The sequence below is a fragment of the Argentina anserina genome, chromosome 7, assembly GCF_933775445.1.
Source record: "Argentina anserina chromosome 7, drPotAnse1.1, whole genome shotgun sequence".
Classification (NCBI taxonomy): domain Eukaryota; kingdom Viridiplantae; phylum Streptophyta; class Magnoliopsida; order Rosales; family Rosaceae; genus Argentina; species Argentina anserina.
This window is the reverse complement of record NC_065878.1, coordinates 4,634,413-4,661,168: the sequence shown is the minus strand read 5'-3', so window position 1 is coordinate 4,661,168 and position 26,756 is coordinate 4,634,413. Positions and strand designations below refer to the sequence as shown.

General features: G+C 37.0%; 2 protein-coding genes, 1 long non-coding RNA gene and 1 other non-coding gene across 7 annotated transcripts; 1 reads left to right on the top strand and 3 right to left on the bottom strand.

Annotated features, from left to right (window-relative positions):
• Window positions 1–970: 970 nt before the first annotated feature.
• Window positions 971–2,667, top strand: LOC126803256 (uncharacterized). Its single transcript, XR_007673080.1, has 2 exons — window positions 971–1,228; window positions 2,383–2,667. It is a non-coding gene; the product is annotated as an uncharacterized LOC126803256 (long non-coding RNA).
• Window positions 2,668–7,955: 5,288 nt separating this feature from the next.
• TRNAI-AAU (transfer RNA isoleucine (anticodon AAU)) lies at window positions 7,956–8,029 on the bottom strand. The gene has a single exon. It is a non-coding gene; the product is annotated as a tRNA-Ile (tRNA).
• A 1,245-nt stretch (window positions 8,030–9,274) lies between these two features.
• Window positions 9,275–13,903, bottom strand: LOC126803444 (inactive protein kinase SELMODRAFT_444075-like). Its single transcript, XM_050531253.1, has 9 exons — window positions 13,729–13,903; window positions 13,445–13,587; window positions 13,150–13,247; window positions 12,552–12,778; window positions 11,413–12,078; window positions 11,127–11,275; window positions 10,493–10,717; window positions 10,126–10,275; window positions 9,275–9,778 (listed from the first exon to the last, which is right to left on the bottom strand). Exons 1-9 carry the CDS (start codon window positions 13,901–13,903, stop codon window positions 9,479–9,481), a joined length of 2,133 nt encoding a protein of 710 aa, XP_050387210.1. The 3' UTR covers window positions 9,275–9,478.
• Window positions 13,904–15,623: 1,720 nt separating this feature from the next.
• Window positions 15,624–24,734, bottom strand: LOC126803226 (SUPPRESSOR OF ABI3-5). Of its 4 annotated transcripts, XM_050531009.1 has the most exons (17): window positions 24,617–24,734; window positions 24,128–24,243; window positions 23,871–23,911; window positions 23,429–23,644; window positions 22,876–23,335; window positions 22,718–22,789; window positions 22,534–22,626; window positions 22,374–22,453; window positions 21,941–22,094; window positions 21,719–21,803; window positions 21,549–21,640; window positions 21,372–21,440; window positions 21,007–21,186; window positions 18,216–18,408; window positions 16,748–17,686; window positions 16,452–16,636; window positions 15,624–16,009 (listed from the first exon to the last, which is right to left on the bottom strand). In XM_050531009.1, exons 2-17 carry the CDS (start codon window positions 24,173–24,175, stop codon window positions 15,830–15,832), a joined length of 3,087 nt encoding a protein of 1,028 aa, XP_050386966.1. In that variant the 5' UTR covers window positions 24,176–24,243; window positions 24,617–24,734; the 3' UTR covers window positions 15,624–15,829. The 4 variants fall into 4 exon arrangements, with proteins under 4 accessions (XP_050386966.1, XP_050386963.1, XP_050386965.1 ...); XM_050531006.1 differs by having other exon boundaries at window positions 22,876–23,644; XM_050531008.1 differs by having other exon boundaries at window positions 16,452–16,630; window positions 22,876–23,644.
• Between the last annotated feature and the right edge of the window lie 2,022 nt (window positions 24,735–26,756).

Genomic DNA, 26,756 nt, shown 5'->3' with positions numbered 1-26,756 from the left:
ATTTGGATTCCCATTCAGAGTTGGAGTTAGAATTTAAGAATCAAGTCCATATCAAACAAGATGTTAGCTTCCAAATCCGATTCTACCACCTATGAGGGACGACATGGGTCTGATTTGCTCTCTATATATAGAGCGCGACAGAAGATGATCATCAACCTTGTGCCAAGTACTAGCCAAAGTTCTGCCCAAACACATCCTCACCATCCAAGAAAACCTAAAACCGATTTATTCATCTTTCATCACCTTATGCTCCAAGCGCTGCGCCTAGGATGCTCATCCCCTTAGAAAGACTTGGACTTGCCTTGTGAACACCGCTGAGGAATACATGAAGTGTAACCATGACTTTCTATGATTGAATTCGTGTTTTAGTATTCTTGTTTATGGATGATTACAATGTTTGGTTTTGTTTAAGCTATTTCGAATTTGTCTATGAAGTTGTAGTATGATTTCAAGTTATATAATTTCAATGAATTTCGATTTTTGATTCAATGATTTGTGGTTTCTTGCCATGTGTTTTCTTAAGTGAATTCGAGATTATCTATGTATTGTGTTTGCGCTGAGTATAGCATGATACACTAGGCCAAAAAAGCCTTCATACGACACTCTTTAGACAACATATGTTTTGGATATGCTGTATGAACTTTGATCAATCTCTTTAGACAACATATAGTCCCAAATGTGCCGTCTGAATAACTAGAGCAAATTTTTGTTAGCTTGAACAAATTTGAGAACTTTCAGACAACAGATAAGCAGTATATGCTGACTGAATAATTAGAGCGAAAAAATGACATGAACTTCACGAGAGTTAAACATTATATGCTAGACTGATTAAACCAAAATTTTTTGAGAAGCTGAGTTCAATTCAACAACCTATCTGAGCCGTTGAGTTTACACAGTGAGATCTGGATCGTCCGTCCATATGTAATTAAACCCAACCTAGACTCCTCTCTAACCCGACTGTTCTTCTCCATATCTTCAGCGCAACAGCGCCGTCTACCTTCTCCTCTGTCTAGTTAGAGCTGGTCGAGTTGATTAGAGCTTATAAAACCATCATATGGGGGAAATGAAAGACTCTTTAATGGAGGTGTAGGATACGACAGAGGAGAAGGTTGCGGTAAAGGAGAACGGTCCGAATACGGTCTCGAAGATTCAGATTTTTAAGCTGAAGGCTGGTTTCCTATTCAGGCCATCATATTCAATTCCATTTTGACGGGCTCCCTCTGGTTAGGTAAACCAATTAACCTTTCTCTCTCACTCTTATCCCGCTGGGTATAAACCAATTACACCGATTAATCCAATTCCATTATACGATGCGGTTTCACGATCTGGATCTTTTTCAAGGTTTTCTTTTTTCTCTGTTCTTCAATAAGGGCTGAATTTGGTTTCATTCAGTTAAAACACTTATTGTTCTATATCACTATTTGGAGGTACAATGGTCGATCTCACTCTATGGATGTGTAATTTCTGGTATGCATGTGCATGTAGATATGTAATTTCTTTTTATATGTGCTAGTCATTTAGCTCATTAATTTCTTTTAGTTTATCCATGAATGTGTTATAGTAATTCCAGCTTGTCTTGTAATTTACAATGATATAAGACTTTCTGATTCTTAATTGAATTAATCTGGATTGCTCCAAACCCTCATAATTTTGTTGGCAAGACATTCTTTGTGATTTAGGTTTGTGATTGTTGATAGATACTGTTGAATTCATCTCCAAAGACTAGATCTAATCGATACTCATCTTATTGATCCAGCTTTTTCTAAGACAAGGTTTAAGGCTATCTAAGACTTACACCCAAAAGCTCTCTTCATGTATTAGACATGTTAATCATCTGTGGTGAAAAAAAACTTAGAAAAGAATATATGAGTTGCAAGACGCATAGTTGTGTAGCAAATACACTAATTTCTTCATGGAACTTCTAGAAAACATATATGCAGCTCATCTGAAAAGGTACAAATTGAAATAGGCATCTTTAACTTCTTAGCTAACTGTATTTGTCATCAAATTTCATATACTAGTTTCCTATAATTGTTTTGTCCTATTAAATACTGTATGAAGTTGATATTTTGAACTGCAAACCTCTTTGTTGTTTGATGTGAATAATTTCTGCTGCAGAAAATGTTTCCGGTGATCACCTATTACCTTAATGACCTACTACCTATTATTGTTACAAAGATTTATCTCTTACACTAAATAATGAGTTATCTATTACATCATCTAGGTCTCATTTTGTAGGAGGCTAAGATATGCATTTCATCATCTAAGTCTACAAAGCACTATTTTGGTACAGAATTATTGTTCATGTTGTTTGTTAAAGTGAACTGAGATTTATTGTTGTTGTTGCTTGCTTTGGTAACTTGCTGCATATTCTTCTTGCAGTGGAAATTCAAAGGCAGACCTAGCTACTAATCTTATATGCAAAGCTGGTGACATTGATCAAGTTCGAGAAGATGGGTCTCTAATGTCATGGTGTTTGGAGAAGGCCACCCACAAGGTGGAGTTTAAGTAGACTAGTAGGAATTAGAAACAGCTTTTATGCATAGACAAAGAACTGATCAATTATGGCCTAGGCATGTGCTTACTCAATGTTATGGTTATCTAAAGCCAACTATCTATGGACAATGTGTATTTGGGTTCAAATGCAATGAGAATTATATTTTGTTGGCTTTTTGAATGGAATGTAGTTATTTGCAGGAATATTGTATATTAATGTAGTAATTATGGGATATATATATATATATATATGTCAGTCTTGTTATTATTCAGACAACACATATGTGGTTAGCAAATATATGTTGTCTTGGTATTATTCAGACATCACGTATATGTGGTCTGTTTATACATACAGCAGATGATGTATCTTTGTCTCGGTTTTGGGTGATATCACATAGCACCGATGTAGTCAGTACATAGATTCTCATCAGTCAGCAGTTTACAACGGCTGTCTGAAGCCTTTTTTGGCCTAGTGATATCTAGGTTGTTTGATTAAACACTTGTAATAAGAACTTGGTGAATCTTATTTGCTGCGTTGAGTATGCATGTTAGGATTAATTAAGTTAGATTTCAATGAAGGTGCTGCGCGCTAATTGAATGAGTTAAGTGTCTATGTGTTTAGGATAACCGCTGAGAACCCCCATTACATGATTAAAACCTTAGTTACTTGTGAAGGTGTTACAGCATGAACCTTAAGAAGAATGAAACTTAGTTTTCGTTGGCTTTATGTTACTTGTTTGATGAATGCTTGTGTGAGTTTGGTTGATCACACGTATATATTAGTTTAGGTTATATTTTATGTTATATTCCAAACCGTATCTATCAAAACTTCTATCCCAATTTGTGAATTCGTTGTTCTATAGTTTGTGATTCATTCCCTGGTTTAGATTCCCGGCTTGTAACAATATCCTCTTGCTTATAGGGTTAATGTCGAGTAATCAAACTAATCAGAATGGACAACAAGGTTGTAAGATTTGGCATGCTCAGCTAGTGTGCGGAATAGAGCAATTGCTGCGATGCATTGGTTGGTGAAGTATAGCATTGACCTTCCTCATGCCATATTAGATTATACTTCTTACACCTTCTAAGAAGATTATCATAATAGAAGGATACTTCTTTCTCCACCTGTTTAGAAAATTTGATAAGCTTTTTCAATAACAAAAGGTCGAGCAAGACGATGTGAAACCCTAACCTTGATCTTGTGCAATGCTCGCCATTCCCTGTCATCCCAGCAAATGAAGTCGCCAACAACCATGGCAACCGAACGAATACGATTCAGTTTCTCAAATTTGGGTGGAAAGTTCTTGATATATACCCAGAAAGGAGGTTGTCTATGGGCACTGAATGGATCTCAACAATGCCATCATATTCCTGAAAGATCACCAGAGCTCTGTCATAATACCATGGGCCGCCGGTAATCACATAGTTCACATCTTTACCGTGATTGAATGAAAAGAGGTAGCGCTTCGGCGTGCGAGCCTAAACTTGAAAAGATCATTCCAATGTCCAAATTCATATGAAGTGAGATTGGAAATCTCTCGCTAAGAACTTTATCTATGCCAAGGTTTTTGCAAGGAGTAAAAATTGACCATAACCATGAGGGTCATCGTTGTCGTCATTGATGTGTGAGATGTCAAGGGAATGGGCAAGCTTTGGGTAACAACTTCTAGATTAACCATGGAGGAGTGAGATGTGGGGGAGGAATCAAGGACAATGCAAAGCACAAACTGAATACTACGTACCTAGATGATGCTAGGTTGCCGAGCGGCCAGAAGAGAGGAGTTCAACGCTCTTACAATTGAATACAATTACTACACAGTCAACGTATAATATATTTAAAACTACTAAGAAATAGTAGAACTAAATCTATCAAAACACTAGGCCAAAACTCAAGGTTGACAATGTTTTTTGACCGTTGTCTGATATAAGGGTCTACCATTGTCTATTGAATAATTGTTTATTACATGGTTCAGACAATGCACAAAAAACATTGTCTATAATCAACTCAGACATTGAATATGGTTAAAAGAGCCAGTGTATGAACACTAGAAGAGACAATGATTTTTTGTTTACCAGTATTGTATGACGATCTACCTAACAATGGTCCTCTTCCAGTTTGCCTATTGTGTATAATTAATATCAAACAATGGTTTTTGACCTATTTGGTCAATAATCTCTTTTATTTTGACTATTTTCTTTGGTTTGTTAAACAATGTGTTCTAGCTATTTATTTTGTGAAAAAACTATTGTATATCTTTCATCAATAACTAGGACCTTGATTGAACAAGCACAATATCCATCAAAATCAATTTCATTCATCAAGCAAACACAAAACTAAAAAGACGTAAAACTCATCAGAACCAATCCTCAATATTATATATTTTGACAACCGAACCCAACATCTTTATCTAGTAGGTCGACATTGTACAAAAGTTTCACCAAGAAACCTCTAACATAATTGCGGCAACATTTCAGCTACACTAGCTCTCGTACTATTTTTTATAATAATTCCATGCTTGCCCAAACCTTGCAAGAGTACCAATTCTTATCAATCAAGGCGATTCAATAATTCTGAATTAATATGCAGCAAGAAATGAATAATTGACATCCTAAACAGGTTAAAGAATTGAATTTGAAAATGGCAATGAACATGATGAACTCTATAATTGACATAATGGCTATTTTTTGTTTCTTTATGAGATTCAAATAAAAATCAGCAACATAACTTGACTGGGAATGAGCTTTGCATGCATAAGTACGAGAATAAGTATGTATTGTTTCAAAGCTTATTAAAATTTCATACTATGAGCAGGTTAAAATCCAAAAATCAATAAAAATTATAGCAGTTCACTAAAGCCACACATACCAAGAGCAAAATTAGGTAAAAATTATGCAGGTTCTATAAATGTTAAATGCACTGGACATAGGCACATACCTAGTACTAAGCAAGTAAACTGTTAGGATTCTCATCATCAAGAAGATCACCATAACATATACATCTCAGCCCCACACCAAAAATTAAACAAAGAACTTAGTTTAAATATCATTCAACAGAGAGTACAAATTTACAATGTACAATCTATATCATTTGTTTCTCATAATTAACTATCTGATACTCGTATTGAAGACATACACATCATGTGGATGAAAGCCAATTCATTGTGACAACATACTAGGAAAGTAAATCCATATTCATATCTATAGAGACATATCAGAACAACATAACATAATTGACCAACAAAGTAGAAAAAGTAGTCTCTTGTTTTCAAACGTCAACTCCAAACCAAGCATACTCAATAGCAACAAAGCAAGATCTCCAATAGCTTTAATAATCACCCAATATACCGATTGCAAAATTAGAATTTATGGCAACCGTTCTTCTGCTCCTCTAATCACCAACACATACCAGACCATTCAATTGTTCATTGAAACCAAATAAACATCCATATGAGCTAATGATAAAATAGAAAGTATAAATGGGTCAATACAACCCATCACCACCTCTGTGAATCATGAATTCACAATAGGTATCAACCAAAATTTCAAAACTCCAACTTCTTCATATCCAAACCAAATAACAATTATATAAAGGTCAGCCACCATTTCTCTATATTTAAAACTCTAAGCTTCCCATTTCTTTATCATGAACAAAGGCAAGTTATAGAACACAAACTAATTAATCAAATAGACAAACACCCAAGTCTTCCAATTCTGAAATTAAGGCATAATCAACAACAAACATATGACCTATAGCTTCCATCTATATAAAAATAGCTTATCAATGCCCCCAAGTAATACTACTAAACTGTAAGAACATAACCCTTAAAATCCCAAATCTCTAAATCTAAACCAAACTGAAATTTGATTATAGACAAAGGTGGAGCACAAAGCTAATATTAGTTCCAATACCTGAAAACACAAAATCTCCCTTACCTGAAACCAAAGAACACTCTCTTGCTCGATTCGCAGCTTCATGCATTCTTCCATCTGAAGGCTATGAGTTCATCTTTCAAGAAGAGTTTATCCACGTCAACCTCCTTGACATCCAATGTCTTGTTGTTGTCTATATTCTCACCAATATGAACCTTGTCCACGTAAATCTTCTGAAGAAAATCCCAGGTTTCTTTGCTTCTCATATTCTCACTACCACTAGCCAATACATCAAGCAATACATCAAGCAATACATCATCAGCTAGTTGTAGCTCCATAAAGCTCATTGCCCTCTCATCCATCTTCTGCCAAACTTTGTTTGCGATATCACTTGCCTTATTTTCTGACATGAGAATAGCCTCATACAGACCTTGTTGAATCAGGACACATTTCATCTTCCTTTTCCAAAGCGTGAAGTCATCTTTGCCATTGAAGGGCTCAATTGACGTACTCACATCTTCTGCTTCGACCAAGCCTTTGATGTTCTCCATCGCAAAAGTAAACCAGCTCTGATACCACATGTTGTGGAGACACCTCTGGATCTTTTACTAGGTACTTTATGCTATAAGCAAAGCTAAGAGATGAACTTGAAAACATAAAACACAGCACACAGAACAATTAATAGAGGTTTGGCAACGCCTATGTCGCCTGTGTGATCTCTCCTGAGAATCACTAGCACTATGGAGAATAACAACTTGATTACAAGCACTTATTGAAATCCCCATGTTACTCCCAACCCTTTGCTAGATCTCTCTATCACCCTTGGCTCCTAGTTTTCTGTACTTTCTGCCTTATCCTTAGAAACCCCCTTGCAACTCCTATTTATATCAATAGGGGTTGCTGATACAACATGGTTTATGACTCGTAAACCTAATAGACCAAGTCTATTATACAAGTCCTAATAGAATCCCAAAAGACCAACTTTCCTAGAGCTTATAGAAAAGCTGCAACGCTATCCTCTTTTTATTTTAAACTCAGATTTGCCTACTGAATCCTACAATTCCAAATTGTATCAATGAGCTAAAAATGAGCATCATTCTTTACCTAGGAGGGCTCTAGGGCTCATATCATAGGGTTTTCATTATTGAGATTAAAATTCTGAAACATGTGAGGGCACTATGTCAATAAAAATGACATATTTATGCTATGTCAGAGAACGAGACTTTCCAGTCTTTTTTTTTTCCTACAAACGAGACTTTTCAAGTGTGGACAATTGGGACAATGGAATCAATTCTTCAATTCATATTGTTTTTCCTACATATCCGAATAAATGAAATCGAAAAGAAACCAAGTGAATCAAGAGGCATTAATTGGCTTCTTATGAACCAAACCAAACCCTAGTTAGCAACATTCAAGAACCAGTGTTATGCATGAACCTGTTCGTAGTCATGTACAAGCTAACCATAAGGAACATCACATGAGCTATATCAACAGTACATGAGTGCCGGAACAGAATAGCCTTGCAGTAGAATCAAGCAACGTACTGAGCTAGAAAGTTAGAAAGAAAGAGAACACAAAAAAAAGAAATTTGGCCCATACAAGTCTCGAACCTATGACCTTTGCGTTATTAGCACGACGCTCTAACCAGTTGAGCTAATAGGCCGTTGTTGAGTGATGAGTTTCCACTAACTAATACAGACAATTAAAAGTTTATACAGCAGCACTGAATTTGATGACGAGTTGGAACTTGAAATTCTTCAAGTAACATCATTCTGCTTAGAGAGCTTCTATTCATACCTCCTAAAATAGTACTTAGACCTCTTACTTTTTCCAAGTTAGTGTTGACTTTGTCAATATATATGAAATTACCAATATATAAATATAAAAATAAACATTAAAACAAAGAATTAATATAATACATCTGATTTCCTAATTTTTTTTCTTACAATAATAATTTCAAACGAAGGAATATCTAGCTAAACTATAATATTATCGTTTTCAATAATTCACATATTTTATCTCACTTTGTAGACGTTTATTTTTTAAAATTTTTAGTTTTTTATTCTTCCAGTTTATTATGATTTGTCCGTTTGTTGTTATGAATTGTATATAAATTTATTATATAGTGATTCTATTCAAGTTTCAGCGACTCGAAATAGTCATAATAGGTTTGAATCAATTGAATTATAATAGGTTTGAATGAATTTTTAAATAAAAAATAGAGTTTTATTGATTTTATGGGACTATGGGCATTTTAGGAAAACTGGGGAGGTCTAAATAGCATTTTAGTTATTTGTCAAAGTAAATCGGAGGTCTAATTACTAAAGAGATCTAAATACCAATTTTAGAGGTAGGAATAGAAGCTCCCTTCTGCTTATCTGTTCCACCATTGCTGTTCCAAAAATCGATGCTTTCATATCTGGCTCTTAATGCACGATGCCCATCTCTTCATTTTCTATCAAATTCAATTCTACTTTCCAAAGATTGCATCTTTATGATTCAATACGAAGATTAATGAAAACCCAATATTTGATATTCTGCTACTTCAATAAATTACGCAATAAATCAATTGTCTAGTAGTCTAGTTTTTGAAGAGCTCTACATAACTTTACATGTTAATGGTTTTGTTACATTTTGTAGTACATTGGTAATTGCATATAAGCATATTATATTCTCTATAATGTGTGCTGAATATGTGAGCTTTGGATTGGTAGTGTTCAGTTTATTGGGAATGCATGCGCTAGGAGTTATATAGAGGAACTAGATTATTCATCGCTCTGAGAATATGCACTTAGAGTATTGCTCAATTTGTAGACTTATTGAAACTAACCAACAAAAAACATATAAAGAGAAATCTCTGCATAATGCATGTTGACAATTATTGCAGACATTATAAACTTACATGACATGATCCACTGTGAAATCAATATCAAACTATCACAGTATTCGGCAATAAGAAGCAAGCCAAATAGTTCCCTGAGTCTCTAGAGATCGGAAAGCTGTTCCAGCAAAGACAGCCCTGTATCTCTAATTCTCATCTGGATCGTCCTGAACTAGGCCATCACCAGTTTGGACACCAACTAGAAAGTTACTGTACCATTGTTTCTGTTATTTATCTCTTCTCTTCAACACTTTCACTGCTATCCAAGGTGGATTGCTCTGACACAGTAGAAAAGCATGACCTTTCTGAACTTGTTGATGGAGGGGAAGGCGATATTGGCAATAGTTTTCCGGTTGTGTGATTCATGTAGCTTCCTGAGGGAGTGATGTCTATACTAATGTAATTGTCCCCTTCACCATGTGACTCAATAGAGTCTGGTACGCTTCCAGCAGATTCCGAATGTGCTGGGGAGAAGTCTCCAATGATACACATTTGGTTGGCTTCATTCAGGTGATCTAAAGCATTTGCTACCTGCCATTACATGAAAACAACAAGCTCATAAATTGCATGCATGTGTTAGTTTGATTCATAAGCTAACATAAAAACTCATAAAGAGGAATTTATATTCAGTGGTTGAAGTTAATCTGTTTCACAATACCAATGCTGTTAGTCCTACATTTTGTTTCACTTATTTATAATCCGCACCCTACTGTTTCTTACAAATTTGATACTGTCATGTTATCCCACATTTTATAGTCATACATTATTCCTGTTCCAGATTATATCCATGCATCCAACTGATTCCTAACCATATTTCCCTTAATGCATTTGTGAAGGACTTGCATGTTTTCTTAGTCTGCTCAATCATTTGGACGCACCTTATCCATTGTTAATCTCTTCTGAGGATCCCTGGTGAGACATTTCTCTGCTACCCGAACCATCCAGTATAGTTGGTGCACATCATGCGCATCTACATTCCTTGGATCAATTAAATCTGGATAATTCCTTTCTTTCAATAGTGGTCTTGCCTGAGAAAAAGTTACAGACTGGCTTAATTATTGTGCACATGAAGTAATATACTACCACACTGGAAGTCTAGAATCCTGCTCTTTCTTGTTATATTTGATAATCAGTAAAGTTAGTTTCTTTTGTCTGCGGTAAAGGAGTATTTATTCTCATATCATCTCTTAGGCATGTTATACGACTATGTAATATCCCAAAAAATTGCAGTATGGAACTTCTTACCCATCCCACAAGACTTTTCCCTCCTAGCTTCTTGTCTGTAGGCCTCATTCCTGTGATAAGCTGCAACAGAATGACCCCGAAAGCATAAACATCTGTCTTGGTTGACACTTTTCCACTTTCTGCATATTCTGGTGCCAAATATCCCAAAGTTCCGACAACTCTTGTTGTGTCTGATGATTGATCCGGGTCCTCATGTTGAGTTCTTGCGAGGCCAAAGTCTCCCAGCTATTACATAAAACATGTTAGTTTGCTTTGATGCAAGGAGGTTCAAAAAGAATCTGCTTGTTTGCTTAAATGAGGAGGTTCATCTAAGAGTCTGAATAATAAAATCTGCTCATATCGCTGAAACACTTTTCCTGAAATCTGCTCTTAGAGCAGATTACCAAACTAATAATAAATAAATGCAATACAGAAAGTCACTTTGAGTAAAATTTATGTTCTTCCTGCACAAATTATTGAGTCTAGTAACTACTAACCCCACAAAAAAAATTAGTAACTGATGTTTAATATATGATTTCTTGTGAAATAATTGTATGATACTGAAAAAAATAGCTTCGTGTTGATTAATCTACATAACTAACTAGTACATCATGATATAGTCAGTGTTAACTGCAGTCATATCTGATTTATTTACCAGGGATTCATAATCATGCGTCACGAGAATGTTGTTTGGTCTCACGTCCCTATGGATGATGTTGTTCTCGTGCAGATATTTTAACCCTTTTGCAGCCCCAGTGGCGATCTTGATCTTCTTATCCCAACTGAGAGGTCTGGAGGCATGTGCTGCACAAATTCAATAAAGATTATTTCACTGTTGGACTTCTCTATGCTGTAACAGCCAGTATTGAGGAACAAATTTCATGTCAATTGGCAGAAGCTTCAGAAGCAAACATTTCTAGTATAGCTTGTTTTCTTCTTACTTGATAAATGCTGATCCAAAGAACGGTTGCAAACATATTCGTAGACAAGGAGCCTCTGTCTTCCCTCCGAACATGAACCTAATAGCATAACCAGATTTTCATGTCTTGCCTTGCTGAGTACATGAACTTCAGACTTAAATTCTTTTTCTCCTTGGAAGCTTGCATTTTTATGCTGCTTTACAGCAATCTTCATTCCATTCAGTTCACCTTTGTAGACTGAACCAAATCCACCTTCAGATAGATAGTTCTTTGCAGAAAAGTTATCAGTAGCAGCTTGAAGTTCTGCATAAGTAAAATCTCTCTTCCATCCAATCTTTGGCCGCTGATTATTGCAAAATGTGCAGATTGAATTCTTAAAATCCTCATCTGCTTGAAATTCTCCAATCCAATCATTCTTGTAGCTGTGTTGTTTAGGTTCATCTTGGCTCACAGCGTTGTATGTTTCCTTATGATCCCTCATTTGCCTCCATGCAATTGGAGGTGGGACTGCTGTTTTACCTCTTGCGGTATTTGCACTGCCTTCTTGTTCTTGAAATGTTGCAGTAGTCCCAAGGCTTGAAGTTGTCAGCTGATCACTTGATGATGAGGTAGATTTTCTATAATTAGGCCATGGGTGTCCACTATCTTGTTCTTTGCGGGTACTGATACTCGGAGGACTTGGAGTTTCTAAAACAAAATCCACTTTAATCAAGCTGTAGAATTTTTACTGACCATTAGAAATGTGAAACTATGCATGTTGTTGTTGGTCACTTTCTATCAAATGTACTGCACTGCAATACTGCCCCATGTTTAGATTATAAGATCTTCATCAGGCTCCTAAGTTTATGTCAGGCCACAATCTGCTATGATATTCTTTTCCTAATTTTATTAATGAGGAGATTCTTTGAAAGATGTACGTACGGGTTCCACTTCTGGCATTTAAATGCTATGGCACTGGTATTTCTATAGTCTTAGTAATGAGGGTATAGAAGAAGAACTATATGTAGCAGTTTCCTATTTCCTTTGATCTTTTTGTGCTTACCATTGGACATGGTGTCATGGTCAGAAAATTAACCGATCATATCAGTACTTATGTCTAATTATGCAACTTGGAACTCAGTCCTAGATAATTGAGATGACTTCCTAAAATAGTTTCTTACTTTTAGGAGAGAGTTCTTCATCCGGGCTTCCAGGTATCATTTCATCATATCTTACATGCTCTTTGATACGTCTCCTAGATGCTGATTTGCTTCGATTATCAGGTACTGGGTTGCTAGTCTCAGTTAGTTTTGGCCCTCTCAGCTTTTCAACAGAGCTGTTACGCTTCATCCTGGATATACCACATGTCAAATTCTCCATGAAGAATTGCTTGTCCTTCTTCATTTGCCTTCAAAAAACATTCAGTAGAGGCTTTTAAATTCTGATGTGTCTATGTAACTCTGCATTGTTGATTTTTTGACGGTACAATAGCTTTGGAAATTGGCAACTTTTAAAATCTAAAGCATACATGCATCCTCATCTGTAGTAGCATAATTTTTTGCATCTGGCTTGAAAAATAATCAAAACATACGGTACTATGGCAGAATTTAAAATCACAGTGAAGCATCTATAAATTGTTTCACTTCTAACCAAGACTCCTTATCTGATTTCACATTTCATCTTTTGTTAAGTGGAATCGTTGAAATAACATTAGATGATTATGGCTGCATAGAATCAGGCTCAACTAGCTGCCACCTCTCAAAATCGTAGGCGACTAACCTATCGAGAATAACCCATGTTGCTCCTAATCGTTTGGCAGCATTTGCAGCAACCATTTTTGGAGACGAGCCAGCGAGTACCTCCATGTTGAACTTAATCTGTGCTTTTAAAAAGTACAGTGATATTGATTAGATTACCTTATTCTATTGCAGGCTGCAAGTACTCAATCAAATAGTTCATAATTTTAACTTCAGATTATATTTTCCTTACTTAATTAGACTTGTATAAGTAGCATTAGTGTTTGCAACTACAAAAAAGATTAGCAGGTTATGCATGGCTGCAATTTTGATCTGACCTCTGCGCTTTCACATATTTGGGAAATCATTATAATTTCCACTTTGTTACGATACTCCTCTGTTTTCCTCTCAATCTCTTCCTCAATGACTTTCTGGTTCGTTCCGAAAACTGAACTTGAATCCATCTTGGTCCTGTATCCCACTGAAGACATAGAAGTTGGGACATCAGGTTAGGGAAATACAAGGTTAGCATGATCTGATTTGTCTAATATAAATGATCTTTTTGGTTCTTTTACCACATTCCAAGGCTATGCTTTTCAAAATCAAAAGTACAAAATCTTACACAGTCTCCCAGCTAACGTACTAGGGTTATTAACCTGGTGAAGAACTGCAAGAAGTGTAAGTTCATCCCCAGGGTTATGTGATAAGTGTTGCAGGACTGATTGAATTGTGCCCGAACTAACAAGATCTTTCGACGCATCCTGGATCACCACTATTTTCTGAGCTTCTGCTGCCATAGTTATCTGACTTATCTCTAGCTAATATGTAGTTCTTCCAACGAAGTTTGTTATATTTTACTCAGATAAAGGACATGTAGGGGGTCAAATACAAAGATATGGAGTGATATGGAAACTTTATAAGAGCCTATCACAGGATCTATATCATGCTTGTATAAGTCTAATCGTGTAAAGAAGAAACTGCCATTCTGTTTTATGATGATTAAGACTAACAAAAGTTTATTTGGAATGAGGGAAAGACCTAGAGGAAGGTTGATATATATATATATATAGCTATTGTTATAGAAATAAATTTTACTCAGAATAATGAGAAAAAGGTGGACAAAGTACAATTCTCAATATCAGTTCATTCCCCTCTGATTCAACTGATTCTGAAAACTAGAGAAGAAAGTTGAAAATGAGAACTAAAGAAGAAATTATAGTGGTGAACCAGGCAGGCATCTCTAGAGTTAGCTCGAATGCGCATATTCGTATATTCAAGAATGGAACCTGAGGAGATTTTCATCTTGTAGGGGACTAATGACCTTATTTAATTAACCTAATACGTTCATTTAGTCGTTACAACCTATGGTTTTTATCATTTGATACTGATTAATGAACTGTAGTTGCGTGAATTGCCACATCAACAATAGTTGGAATTTGTGGTGATATTCACAAAGAATTTGGATGAAGTCTCATCTTGTAGGTTACCTATTAGTTTATTCATTCATTCTGAGGTCTTTGTGTTCAAAGTTTCTGGAAATCCCGACTGTCAATTTGTTGGACATGATTAATATAACTTCAGAACTCCTTGTTATTTTCATTAGCAATTTTTCATGAGAAGGAAGGTGTGTTGTTATAGATTGTTGTATCACCTGGCTTTTTCTTAATAATCTTTTGAACTTTTTCTGCTTGAATTCAATAGATGTTATTTCCTACTTTCAAATATCCACGGCGCTCATCTTTTTTGAACAAGAATAATCGTCATTGGATTGAACTCAACACCCTATTTACAAAGAAAAAGCCATATTATGTCCTACGTGTATTAGACCCTCATGATCCTAGTCCTAATTCAAAGTAAGTTAATGATTCTTACTAAACCGGACCGGATGCCAAATAAAGTTGATGTTTGTTCAACTATGTATATGATTCATTTATGATTCATGCCATCATTTGGGTCAAGATTGGCTTCTTCGATACTACAAGCGAATGTTGCATATCAACACTAAATACTTCTAACTCTTCAAGTCTTCTAGGAGACTTCCGCCGCGACGACCAACTCCGGGCTGGAGATTCCCCTTTCTCATCGGTTTCTTCTGAGAACGATGGCAACCGCGCTGCATTTGTTTGTGGTCCTTAGCCTTCTCTAGTTCCGGCGGTGGCTCTGCGGTGGCCTTGGATCAAGCGTCACATCTGGGTTACGGCCTACTTCTATGGTGAGCTAATTGGAATCAACTTGAAAGGAACTAAAACAAACCGCACGATGAATCAGTGAACAAAACGACTGCCAATGACCTTGGGTGAACCAACTTCATGCCCAAACACAAAAGCACGCTTGCAAGTTGCAGTAAGAGACTCTACCTACAACCCGAAAAGAGGGAGACAAGGAAGAACCACAACCGTTATGGTGTAAGCATTGAAAAACCAACTCAAAACCAACCCATTGGGCGGTGTTCTGAACAAACCCTAGAAGCGCACTCTCTTTCTCAAATGAACATTGAAATTAGAATTTGGGTGCAAGTTTGAAGGTTTGAAACTAAAGACTTGTTATAAACATCGGGAATGTTAACGCAGTACATATTTTTTAACGAGAGGACAACACCCAATAGAACCTCTAAGGTAAAGGTGAAGCGTGGACACAAATTACAACTACTCCAATTCCATAGCTTAATTCCAATTATCTTCCCTGACTAAGAATAAGATCGACAGAGTCGTTATCATTCTTACTTAAGACATCTCACGGAACCTTGCCAGTGCTTTCTTATGAATGAGAGTTTTATAACTATCTCCAGCCTGAGCCTCCAGAGCCGGATCTAACTTCTTCTGCTGACTCCCAAGTCCGGCTCTCCTTTCTACACTCTGAGCCTGCACTGGTTCTACCATTCCACTCCCATCTCTTCCTAAACCCTGTAATCAGATAAATAACAAAACAGGAGAATCACATTCCCAAAAATATTAGTTAGAAACCTGATACAGATGTATCAACTAAAAGAAAAAAACTGTGAAATTGTTTAACAAGAGAAGTAGTTTTATTTTATGTCTTTTTCTGTTGAAGAAAATAAAGATACATCCAGCTTGGTAGAACAGAAAAATTGATCGCCATTATTCTACTATTATATAATATATGTACTATTGTACAATATAACCAATTCATTCTTTGGCCAGAAAAAGTAATTAGACAGCAGTCTAAATCATTCAATTGGACTCAACAACATCCAAATTTTGGAAACATTTAGAAAAGAGAATTAGAATTCCACGTTCATCAAACTACAGCAATGTAGAGATTTGGGAGATCTTTAATGTCGACTTCAGAAAAATGTTATAAAAGAGCAAAGGAAGAAGTTTATACCAAGCCCTCGTGCCAGCCCATGTTGCGAAGCATCTTGTTGCCCACATTACTCTCATCAATTGCTTTCTCAGCTGTAATCACCTCGTAACTGTCAATGGTAGCATCTCCGGTTACACGTCCTCCACCGACACCAGGGGGAAAGGGCATTGAATCAAAAGAACCCTTCCTCAATGCCATATCTCGATCTTCACATCAAAAAGTAAGAACCATTCAGAATTCTTATGTCTTTTGACATGTTTATAACATGGAAACACACAGCAAACTGGGAACCATAAAATAATCTTAAAAGCACTTACTTGAATCCCCAAAACCATGTTCAGGCAAATCATCTCCAAAAGAAGACGATGATCCATACAAGTTCCTCCTTTCAGCCGCTCGGTCCCTGTATCCAGTATGAGGTTCTTTATGAGCAGAAGCTGGCATTTCGGAAAATCTTCTCCTGCCGCTCCCAGCAGCCACAGGTGGTGTATAAGAACCCAATGCAGATGCATCAGTTCTGAAGGGTGTTAAAACTGTGGAGATATTTGCATCTGTTGATGCAGAAGAACCAGCTACACACGCAGAAGTTGAAGGTGTGGAGACTCCGCCAGATGCTGAAAAGGATGCATCTGATTTAACAACAGTTCTTCCAGATCCCCTTATCACTCCCATCAGAGTCCCACCTATACTGTTGCTAACAGGCCTTGGCATGACTGAAGACTCTAAACTGAGAGTATCTTCAGTGGAAGCACCGGCAGTAACCCCTGAACTAGACATAATATTCTCACTTTTGATTGTTACATCAATTTTAGACCATGTCTTTGTAGATGGAGCAGAAGAAACAGGTTTATCATTAGCAGGTACACTTTGCTGGTTATCATCCAGAGCTACACGGGTTACTTGCCCTTCATGACTCCTCTGCTTCCACATAGTTAACACATTATTCATTTTTTTCTTGTTAGCCAAAATACTGCTCTTTGAAGCCAACTTGATCTCTTTGGACTTTTCCTTTTCTTTCTTCTCTGCAGCTATTGCTGCTGTTGCAGCAGCCTGGACTGCATCGGGTAACGATGCAGCTGATGTTGTCGCAGGTGCAGAGATGACTACTTTTTTTACACTCGAACCATCTGATGCCTTTGAAAGCTGAGACTTGTTAGCAGATTCTTTGATGCCATTCTGATCAGTGCAAGGGATGTATTGCAGAGTTTGGTGATCATAAGTATACCAAATTCCATTGTTACCGTCATAATAAAGACCTACACTTAAAAGAACGTCCATAAGAATTTATAAATCATGATGAAAACAAATTGTTTGAGCTCACTAAGAGAGATAAAACTAAAAAAATTTGATAATGTGCAAGTGTTCTAATTTTACTAATATCAAAACACTGTAACTTCATGTAATTATCCACTGCCTTGAAAGGAGCATCAATATACTCCTGATTAAACTTAGCAAAGCTTTTTATTTTCTTTTTTGATACAAAACTTAACAAAGCTTTGAGGTGTAGTAACAGAATTCTTGACAGGAAAACAGACGATCATTTTTACTTGACTTCCACGGAATATATTCAATGAACAAATATCAACAACGAATCTTCTAAACTGTTTTGCGTAGATGAATTAGAGAAAAATAAATAAAACTTAGTTCTAAATGTTTTTGTAGCTTAACAGACTTTGCACATAATACAATACGAAACACAGTTTGATTCTCAAACAGATGAGTGCGTGTAATTGAGCGCATGTAATGGAGCAAGTGGATATAAAAATATATGTAATTTAATTTTACCTGAATTTCCATCATAGTAGAATCCAGAAGAAGCATCATAGTAGTAACCAGATGCCTCATCCCATACAAAACCAGATTGTGGAGCCAAACCATCATTCTGTACTTTTAAGTCCCCACCACTTTGCTCCTTCCCTCCCATGGATTGTTTGTCATCTGGATTATATTCCTTTGGTGCCCATCCAACAGCATCATACTAGAAAGAAGAGGACAAGACTTCAAATAACTAAAAAGTGAATTATACAACAGCAGAAACAAACGAAGCAACCTGACTTTCTTGGCAAATGAAAATTTACATTAATCGGATGATTATTAGCCTTGGAGGAACAATCTGCTTGCACAAATAAAGTACCTCTCAGGCTAGCTCGATTACTTCAGTCACGTGATTTTACTCCCTTAATATTGTTTCCTTTGTAAGATACAGCAAACTATACTGAACACTTCTTTTTTTTAGTTAAATCAGTTACTTCAGTCACGTGATTTTACTCCCTTAATATTGTGTTCTCTGTAAGATAGAGCAAACTATACTGGACACTTCATTTTTTAGTTAATTCTTAGTGGAATTGAACACTCTGTGAAGCAGCACACCCACTGCTTTGGACACCAGGATCACAAACTCTAAAGTTTAGGGTTAAACACTCACATGTCTTAGAAATTAAGATTCAATCCCAGGTTTCTCACCCTTATTTAGGCTTCACACCTTAGTCTAGGCTTCACACCCAGAACACTTTGATTTAGAAATCTCTCCCAGGTTTCTCACCTTTATCCCATCACAGGAAAATTCAGAAACTACTCTGACAATTCTTATTCAACATTACATGCCTCAGCCACTAGGCTCTACACTTATTTGTGCTAGCGTAGATAACTGACATTAACTAGCATTAAAGACTCATTAGAACTCTTAATTTTCTAAAACTGAAGCACGACTGAAATGAAACTTAAGAGACACGAAACAGAAATTCAAAAGGACCCCAAAGCCTAGGTTTCTCTTTTTCCATTTGTTTTGCTCATAAAAAGGTTTGACTGTGATGTCCGCACCACCCTGCACCTTCAAAAGACTTAAACTGTAAATTAATTATTGAAGTGTGTAACAAATATCTAGTTAGAGCTTCAAATGAGGTCAATACTGCCACACTAGCTTCTGAACCAGAGCATTCTGCTTGAGCATGTTGTTCAATGTAGTAATAAAGGAATCATGTTGTTCTAATAAAGGGGTGATAAGTATTTCCATGTACCAGTTGAACTAAAATTATCATCAGCAGTTCAACAACGTACACATTTATTTATCAGAATAGGGTGACTTTATTCAAAAGTAAAAACGAAACGCACATCAAAGTCCGCAAATGCAACAGAGTTTAAATAGCCTCTAAATAGTCTACATCACCAGATTACTTGATGAGGACATCATGCCAACCCTTTCAAGGTTTATGAATGGAAGAGATGAAAAAATAGAGCAGCTGATCACTACCTTTCTTTATGGTTGATTAATTGATCTCAGGATTTTAATTAGCAGCTGAGAAGAAGTCTGATCCAAAGAGTTTTTAGGCTTAGTGTTAATTCAAGAGTGTACTTGTGTCTTTTTGTTTCTGTTCAGTTTAGGAGTATTAAATTTTTATTCATTACGTCTTTTATGTTTCAGTTTCTGAATTTCAAGAGTCCTAAAGAGTCTTAAAAGCTAGTTAGTGTCAGTTATAGAACCTAGTATAAATAACTGTAAAAGCCAATGGGCTGAGATATGCTATGTTGAATAAGAATATCAGTGTTTAGTGAATTTTCCTGTGATAGGATTAAGGTGAGAAACCTGGGAAAGATTCCCAAATTATAGTGTTTTGGGTGTGAAGCCTAGACTAGGGTGTGAAACCTGGGAGTGAATCCTAAAATCAGTGTGTGCTTAACTTACAGTTCTTAAAGCTTGTGATCCAGGTTCCTAAGCAGCAACTGTGCTGCGTCATGACTTCCCACTACAATTCTTAGATATAATATAATATAATATAATATAATATAATATAATATAATAGAGCCATGCTACAAACAGATCCCAATCAGCAAGAATATGGTAAAAAAATCGCTAATGTTTATCAGAAATGGAAGCTCCTAAACTACCTACTCATCCTTATTATCTTCATAATTTCTAGCATATCACTCTTTATCCAAATTAGGTAAAAGAAGGCCGATTTCCACAGAACTTCAGTATATACTATATTACTGATGTAGAACGGCTAGCCGAGGAGTTCGAGGAGCAGTTTGAGAAACGTATGGCGAAGCAAGGTTGTAAGCAATCATAAGTTTCCTATAATGCCTAGGTTTACTTTTCCTTACATTCATATGATTTCTAGTTCTAATAGGTTTATTATTCCTAGTTCTAGTCTTAATAGGATTAGCCATATTTTAGAGCCTATATAAAGGCACCCTCTATGTTGTATTATTCAATTCAATCAATCAAACAACTCAAGTTATTTAGAGATTTATCTCTTATAATACCTTTTATATTTTGGCTTGACGCTTGTCTACTGATCTTATCTTTTACCCATACCTTTCACTGCGTTAATTACTGATATGATTAAAGTACCCTCATCTTATATTCTGGAAATATAAGCAGAGTACTACACTCACAATACATGTGATGGAAATAGAAACTTTAACTCTCTTAGATGTAAAGTTAAACATGTATTAGCTGGGCCATTATTCTTTAAAAGTTACAGTATCTTGTGATTAAAGCACATTATATATAAAATGAAATAACAATATATAAAGGCCAGGAAGTGGCAAACACGAAACTGCTGTATAAACTAACCTGTTGAGAAAATGTTGCTGCCTCAATTGCAGCAGCTGCCAGGCTGCTTGACTGTGAAGATCCTGACATGGTTGATCCTGGACCAAGAATGCTTTTTGCATATGCTACTCTTAAAATCTGCCCATTCCTTTCAAGTGGTGTTCCATTTGTTGCTTCGAGAGCTTTTGTAGCATCTTCAACCTGAAAAATATAGGATTAGAGCTTAAACAACAAATCATTAAGAACTCTAAGAAAATCTGCATTTCTTCCCATTTAACAGGATAGAAGAACGGGTCCCTAAGGGTTGACGGAGATTTGAGACTGTACGTACAAAATATCAATGCAGAACCTACAGATTTGTTCTGCATACTATAAGTTGGGCATACCGAATGGAAATGTACAAACGCAAATCCCCGTGATACATGAGTGAATTTGTCTCTGACAAGACGAAGATCCTGCAGGATAATACCCATCAATCTACTTTCAATGCACAAGTTTCAGAGGAACATAAATCTATTCCTTGATTTTTATCCATCAATTAACACATTTTTCAGCATTTGTACCTTGATAGGAGCATGTTTTGAAAATTCATAGCGCAGCATTTCCTCATCAGCATTTTCATCCAGTCCACGAACAACCAAAACATGAGTAGGACCTGAGTGCATGCATAGTTAGTGGAGTGGATTACAGATAGACGCAACTATGTAAGCTAACAGCAACTAGGTAAACCAACCAGCCTCTGCTCCTTTCTTTCCTGTCATTTGACTAGATAAAGAAATATCTGCAGGAGGAGCATTCTCAGTTCGTGCCTCATTACACTGCAATCAAAGAGAGAACAAAGAAAGAAACCTTTGTTTGATTAAAACATAACCGATTAACCATCTGAGAAGTTCCATACGAAGTAGTGGGCAGGGACTTGATCAGCATAAATCACAAGGAAATAAATAGTTAGTACCTGAAAGCAGGATGTTCGTCGTGCAAAATTAACATATCCACAGCTAATACACATCCAATCAGATGGCACTGTGTTGCTTTTATGGTTAACATTGCTAGATTTCCCAGCATACTCCTGACCAAGAGACCCACCTGCACCCCCAGTTGGCTTACTACTGCAACGAAACAGTTGAGACAGATATAAGTCAAACACCAGCAATTAAAACATATATGTATATACATAGGCGCACATACACACAACTTGGTAAAGAAAGAATAAACATCACCAGTTGCTGGTGAACATTGTAAAATAACTAACATCAGGATTTGACAACCTGATCCATGATACTTCCTCAATATAATATATCTAAAAGGTAAATATATTAAAGCAGAACTTATTATAAAACTAACAATCCAAGTACCTCAACATATGAAGTACGGTCAATAAATACTACCTGTACTCAAAAATAAGTTTCCTGCCATCCACCACATGGCCATTGTCCCCAAGTTTGGCCATCATAATCTGAGCCGCTCCCTATTCAAGAAAGACAATCCCATGGTCATTTATTAGTTCAAAGAAGATATAGAGCATCAACAGATAAGAGAGATGGATACCACGGAAGGGAAATCAATAAATGCAAATCCACGGGAAATGCCGGAACTACGTTCTTTGATCACACGGACATGACGAAGAGGTCCCCATTCAGCCTGATAGATAATTCAACTTACACTGTTACCAAGAAAATAGATAGAACTTGAACTGTATATTTCATAGCCAAAACTTCAAATGACACATTACAAGGATATGGTATAGATCTTCCTCAGTGGTCTTCTGTGAAAGTCCCTTCACAACAATAGTTGCAGACGGGGCCTGCAAAAGAATATCTTGCCTAAGAAATTGGCTTAAATAAATAAAAACAAGAGGTAGACAAGTTTAATGCAGACATCAATACATACCACAGAATACTGCTCTCTCTGGCGTTTATCTTCCCTGTCTCTTCGCTTATCAGTCCTCTCATATCTACCATCATCATAGCTGTCCTCTCGATGACTTCGGCCATGGCTTCGACTTCTTGGTGATCTCGATCTGGGACGATCATCATGCCCACGAGAACGTGACCGAGATCTAGAACGCTCATGCCTCCTATATGGACTTGTTTCCCTACTTAAACACTTCTTGTCACGCTCACGGTCACGAGATTCGCGACGCCTCCAATTGCCCTCTCTCCTGCTACTTCTGTCATAATCAGAATCGTAACTATGCCGGCCATAATCATAATCCCTCTCACGACTGTCCCCCCTGGTCTTATGGGTAATACCAGACCTATAGTCAAAATCATCATATGCATAATCATCACGATCACGTCCCCCTAGCCGTGAAGTTCTCTCAAACCCAGGATCACGATAGTTGTCAACACTGTGATAGCCATCACGTAATTTATCAAATTCCTGAAATGTATCGATCTCGTGGTCACGAAGGCTATCCATCTCATTATATGAATCCAAATACTGTTTATCATGTCTCCTAGATTCCCTATCAATGGGAAATTCTTCTTCGTAACTTCTCCTTCTTGAATGTGGCCATATACCAACTGCATGAGGTGGTGGTGGTGGTGGGTAGTTATCCCTATCCAGAACATCACGGTGAAATGTGTTTCTTGGATACACATTGTCCCTTGTGTATCTTTCGTCTATAAACCTTCTCTCATCATATGAACCACCGACCCTGACATAAGGGAAAAAATTAAGGATTACAACAAGAGGAAAAGACAAAATGTAATATGCACTATATATACAATATTGAGGCCACGCTTTCAGAGACTGTAAATAACAATATTATTAGAAAGAAAAGTTTCCCACAAGCATTACATACAAATTTTACAGGTTTTTTTTATTATGAGCTCTAAATTGACTTGGTAGAAAATGAAAAGCAAACACTCAATAGCACTCACCGAAAGTTTGGCTCGTGAACTGCACCATAACCCTCTGGAGCCTGTGGATTCAAGAGAATAAGGTTATGTCAGCAAGTGATCAATGATGATATGAGGTTAGGCAAATCCAGTGAGTCCATATCCTTATTGCCCCAGAGCTCTCTCAATTTTCTCCCAAAAAAATATGGACAGTCAGATTGGACCCTAATAAATTCTTGTATATATGATGATTTCATCCCATATAGGTGATTTTATTAAGGAGGAAACCACAAAATTACGCTGTTATTATCCCATCCTTGCTGAAGACCATAGCGACCGGAATCCATTTCTTTCAGGCAACCAGGCAAAAACCAGACAATGCTCCCCGATGACGCTCAGATTTGGAATACCTTTCCTGTAATACAATTCACAAACACACATACACAGTTACACCCTTGATGAGCCCAATAACAATAAATTCCGACGACTATGACCTTGTCGGCCTCCCCTTCACAACTCACAGCCTAATTCTCCTAAAGGACAACACCACCATTGCAGGCATCATCATCATCATCATCAACCAAAACAATAATAGCTAGCATTCAAATGGTTAGCTTCACACAGCTACATAAATCCCTAGTTTAAAACCTAATTCAGCTAAAAATCGAAAACTAAACTACAATCGAACGCATATCAGAGACGAATCCAATTCTGATAGTAAACCACCGGTGAAAATTGCTATAAGGATTCGTGAGATTGAAAATCCAAGCTAAGCGGCGAAGACTTACCGGAAATCGTGCTCGGGAAATTCAGATCTCAGACCCAATATCGCGCGCGCACTCTTTCGTCGTCGTTCGTCTCCGTCTCCGTTTGCTCACTTTGTTCCCAAGTTCAATTCTCTTCTTCTTTTTATTTTCTGGAAGATAAACATAAGGACCTTACGATCCAATTTTTTCTTTAATTCCTCAAACTACCTTTTTGCCATTATTGTTTAGATTGTTAAAGGTTGATGGTGTCACGGAGTCGGGGCATAGTCGTCATAGCACCCGCATGGTAGACTCTATTGACCATTTTATTTTCATATTTCGTATTCTTTTCGGTTACTTGTTATGATTACATATGAGTCATTTAATTTAGGGGTGTTTCAGGATGAAATAATTGTGTATTATTGAATAATATGGGGGCCTATATATAGGCATTACAAAACCATAATCCCGTAGGATTCGGAGTCCTAATCTATTACGGAGATGCTAATCTATCTCCTAACAGGAAACCTATTAGGCTAAGACACACACAAAGGTAGAATAGTAATTCTTCCGGAATACTCCCCCTTGTGTCATATGCCTAGGTTGCATGGTGCACACATCGTTGCCTCGGTAAAAACCTTGTCAAGCAAAATAAAAACCTCTTGGGTAAAAACAAAAGCTTGATCGAAGGGAAAAAGAGCACAACGCACCGTCTACATTTGATAGCATCATGTGAGCTAGACTCCCCCTGAAGTCTACGAAACAACTCCCCCTGATTAGTGCCATAATCATGGAGTACAAAGAACAACGTATACAACGCTTATTACATGCTTCTCAAACGTAGTCTTGGGCTAATGATTAATCATTAATCTAGCCACACATCCTTAGATCATCCATGCTATACTTAGCCAAACTTAGATCTTAGGAAACAAGATTGCATAACAACTCAAAACAAGAGTTTGCAATGAAAATCAGATTCTCGGGTAGAATGACCTTCACTCACTTAAACGGCCATAACTTCTTCGTCAAAATAGGTATCAGCGAACCGTAAAATGTTCTGAAAAGTAGACACCCGTTGCTTTCCAGTGACATAAGGTTCACAACCTCATCCGATCGGAGCAGTTCACAATGCTCTGTCGAAGTTGACTGACTTGCAAATTTCCGGACAGGACTGTCCTACTTTGCTAAAACGGTCATAACTCACTCAATATGATAGCTATGAACGAAAGGTTGATGTCTCTTGAAAGTAGACACATAGACCTTTCCAACGGTACTAATTTCACTATATTTCATCGAGCGAGCTGTCATGTAGGTCTCGTTGAAGTTGACCTACGAAACTGGACAGATTCTGATTTGTCACATTTAATGTGTCTTTCGCGAAAAGAATGGGGGAATGGACCAATGAAGGACTGATTTTTGGTCCAAGATAGAACCGTACGCATCCTCTACGCTACCAGTGTCGACTGCTACACCAAGGCGTACGTTGATGTTGCTGGAGCTGCTGGCGGCGTTGGTGTGGATAGGATTTGTGTTGGTTCACTAAGTGTAGAACTAAACCCATGTCAAAGAAGCAATGCAAGTCCAATGACAATGCATAGGCGCATAGTTAATCACGTCATAATGAAAGCAATAGTGTCCCAACAACACTAACATGTATGAATGTATAACTCATTGAATCTCTTCATCATCTATACTTAGACGGAATAGAGAATCAAGAATTAGCTTCATATGAACACATATGGGTATGAGTTCTTGCAACCGATTGTACTACGTTCTCTCGAACGTCGCAATCTGATTACATAAGCTCTCCGTGGTCTGGAGGCATTTAAAGTCCCTCGGGCACTCTCATATCTGCGTCAAGATCCCTTTACAGATATTCTATGACCATTATCATATGCTGTAAATCAGTTTTCATGGACACTACTACTGATCAAGTAGCGGAAAGCAATTATGTCCATAACGAGAGAATATAACTCATCGTAGTCAATACTAGGATAATGAGACAATCTTTGCGCCATAAGTCCTGCATATATTGCATGACTTCATCTTTCTCATTACACTTACGAACAACGACCAACATAACAAGTCTAGTTCAACCTGTATTGATTCTTTCCACTTCGGACAAGTTACTCATCGTTGATACTTTACAACGGAATAAGAGCATAAGCGAATACATCATCAA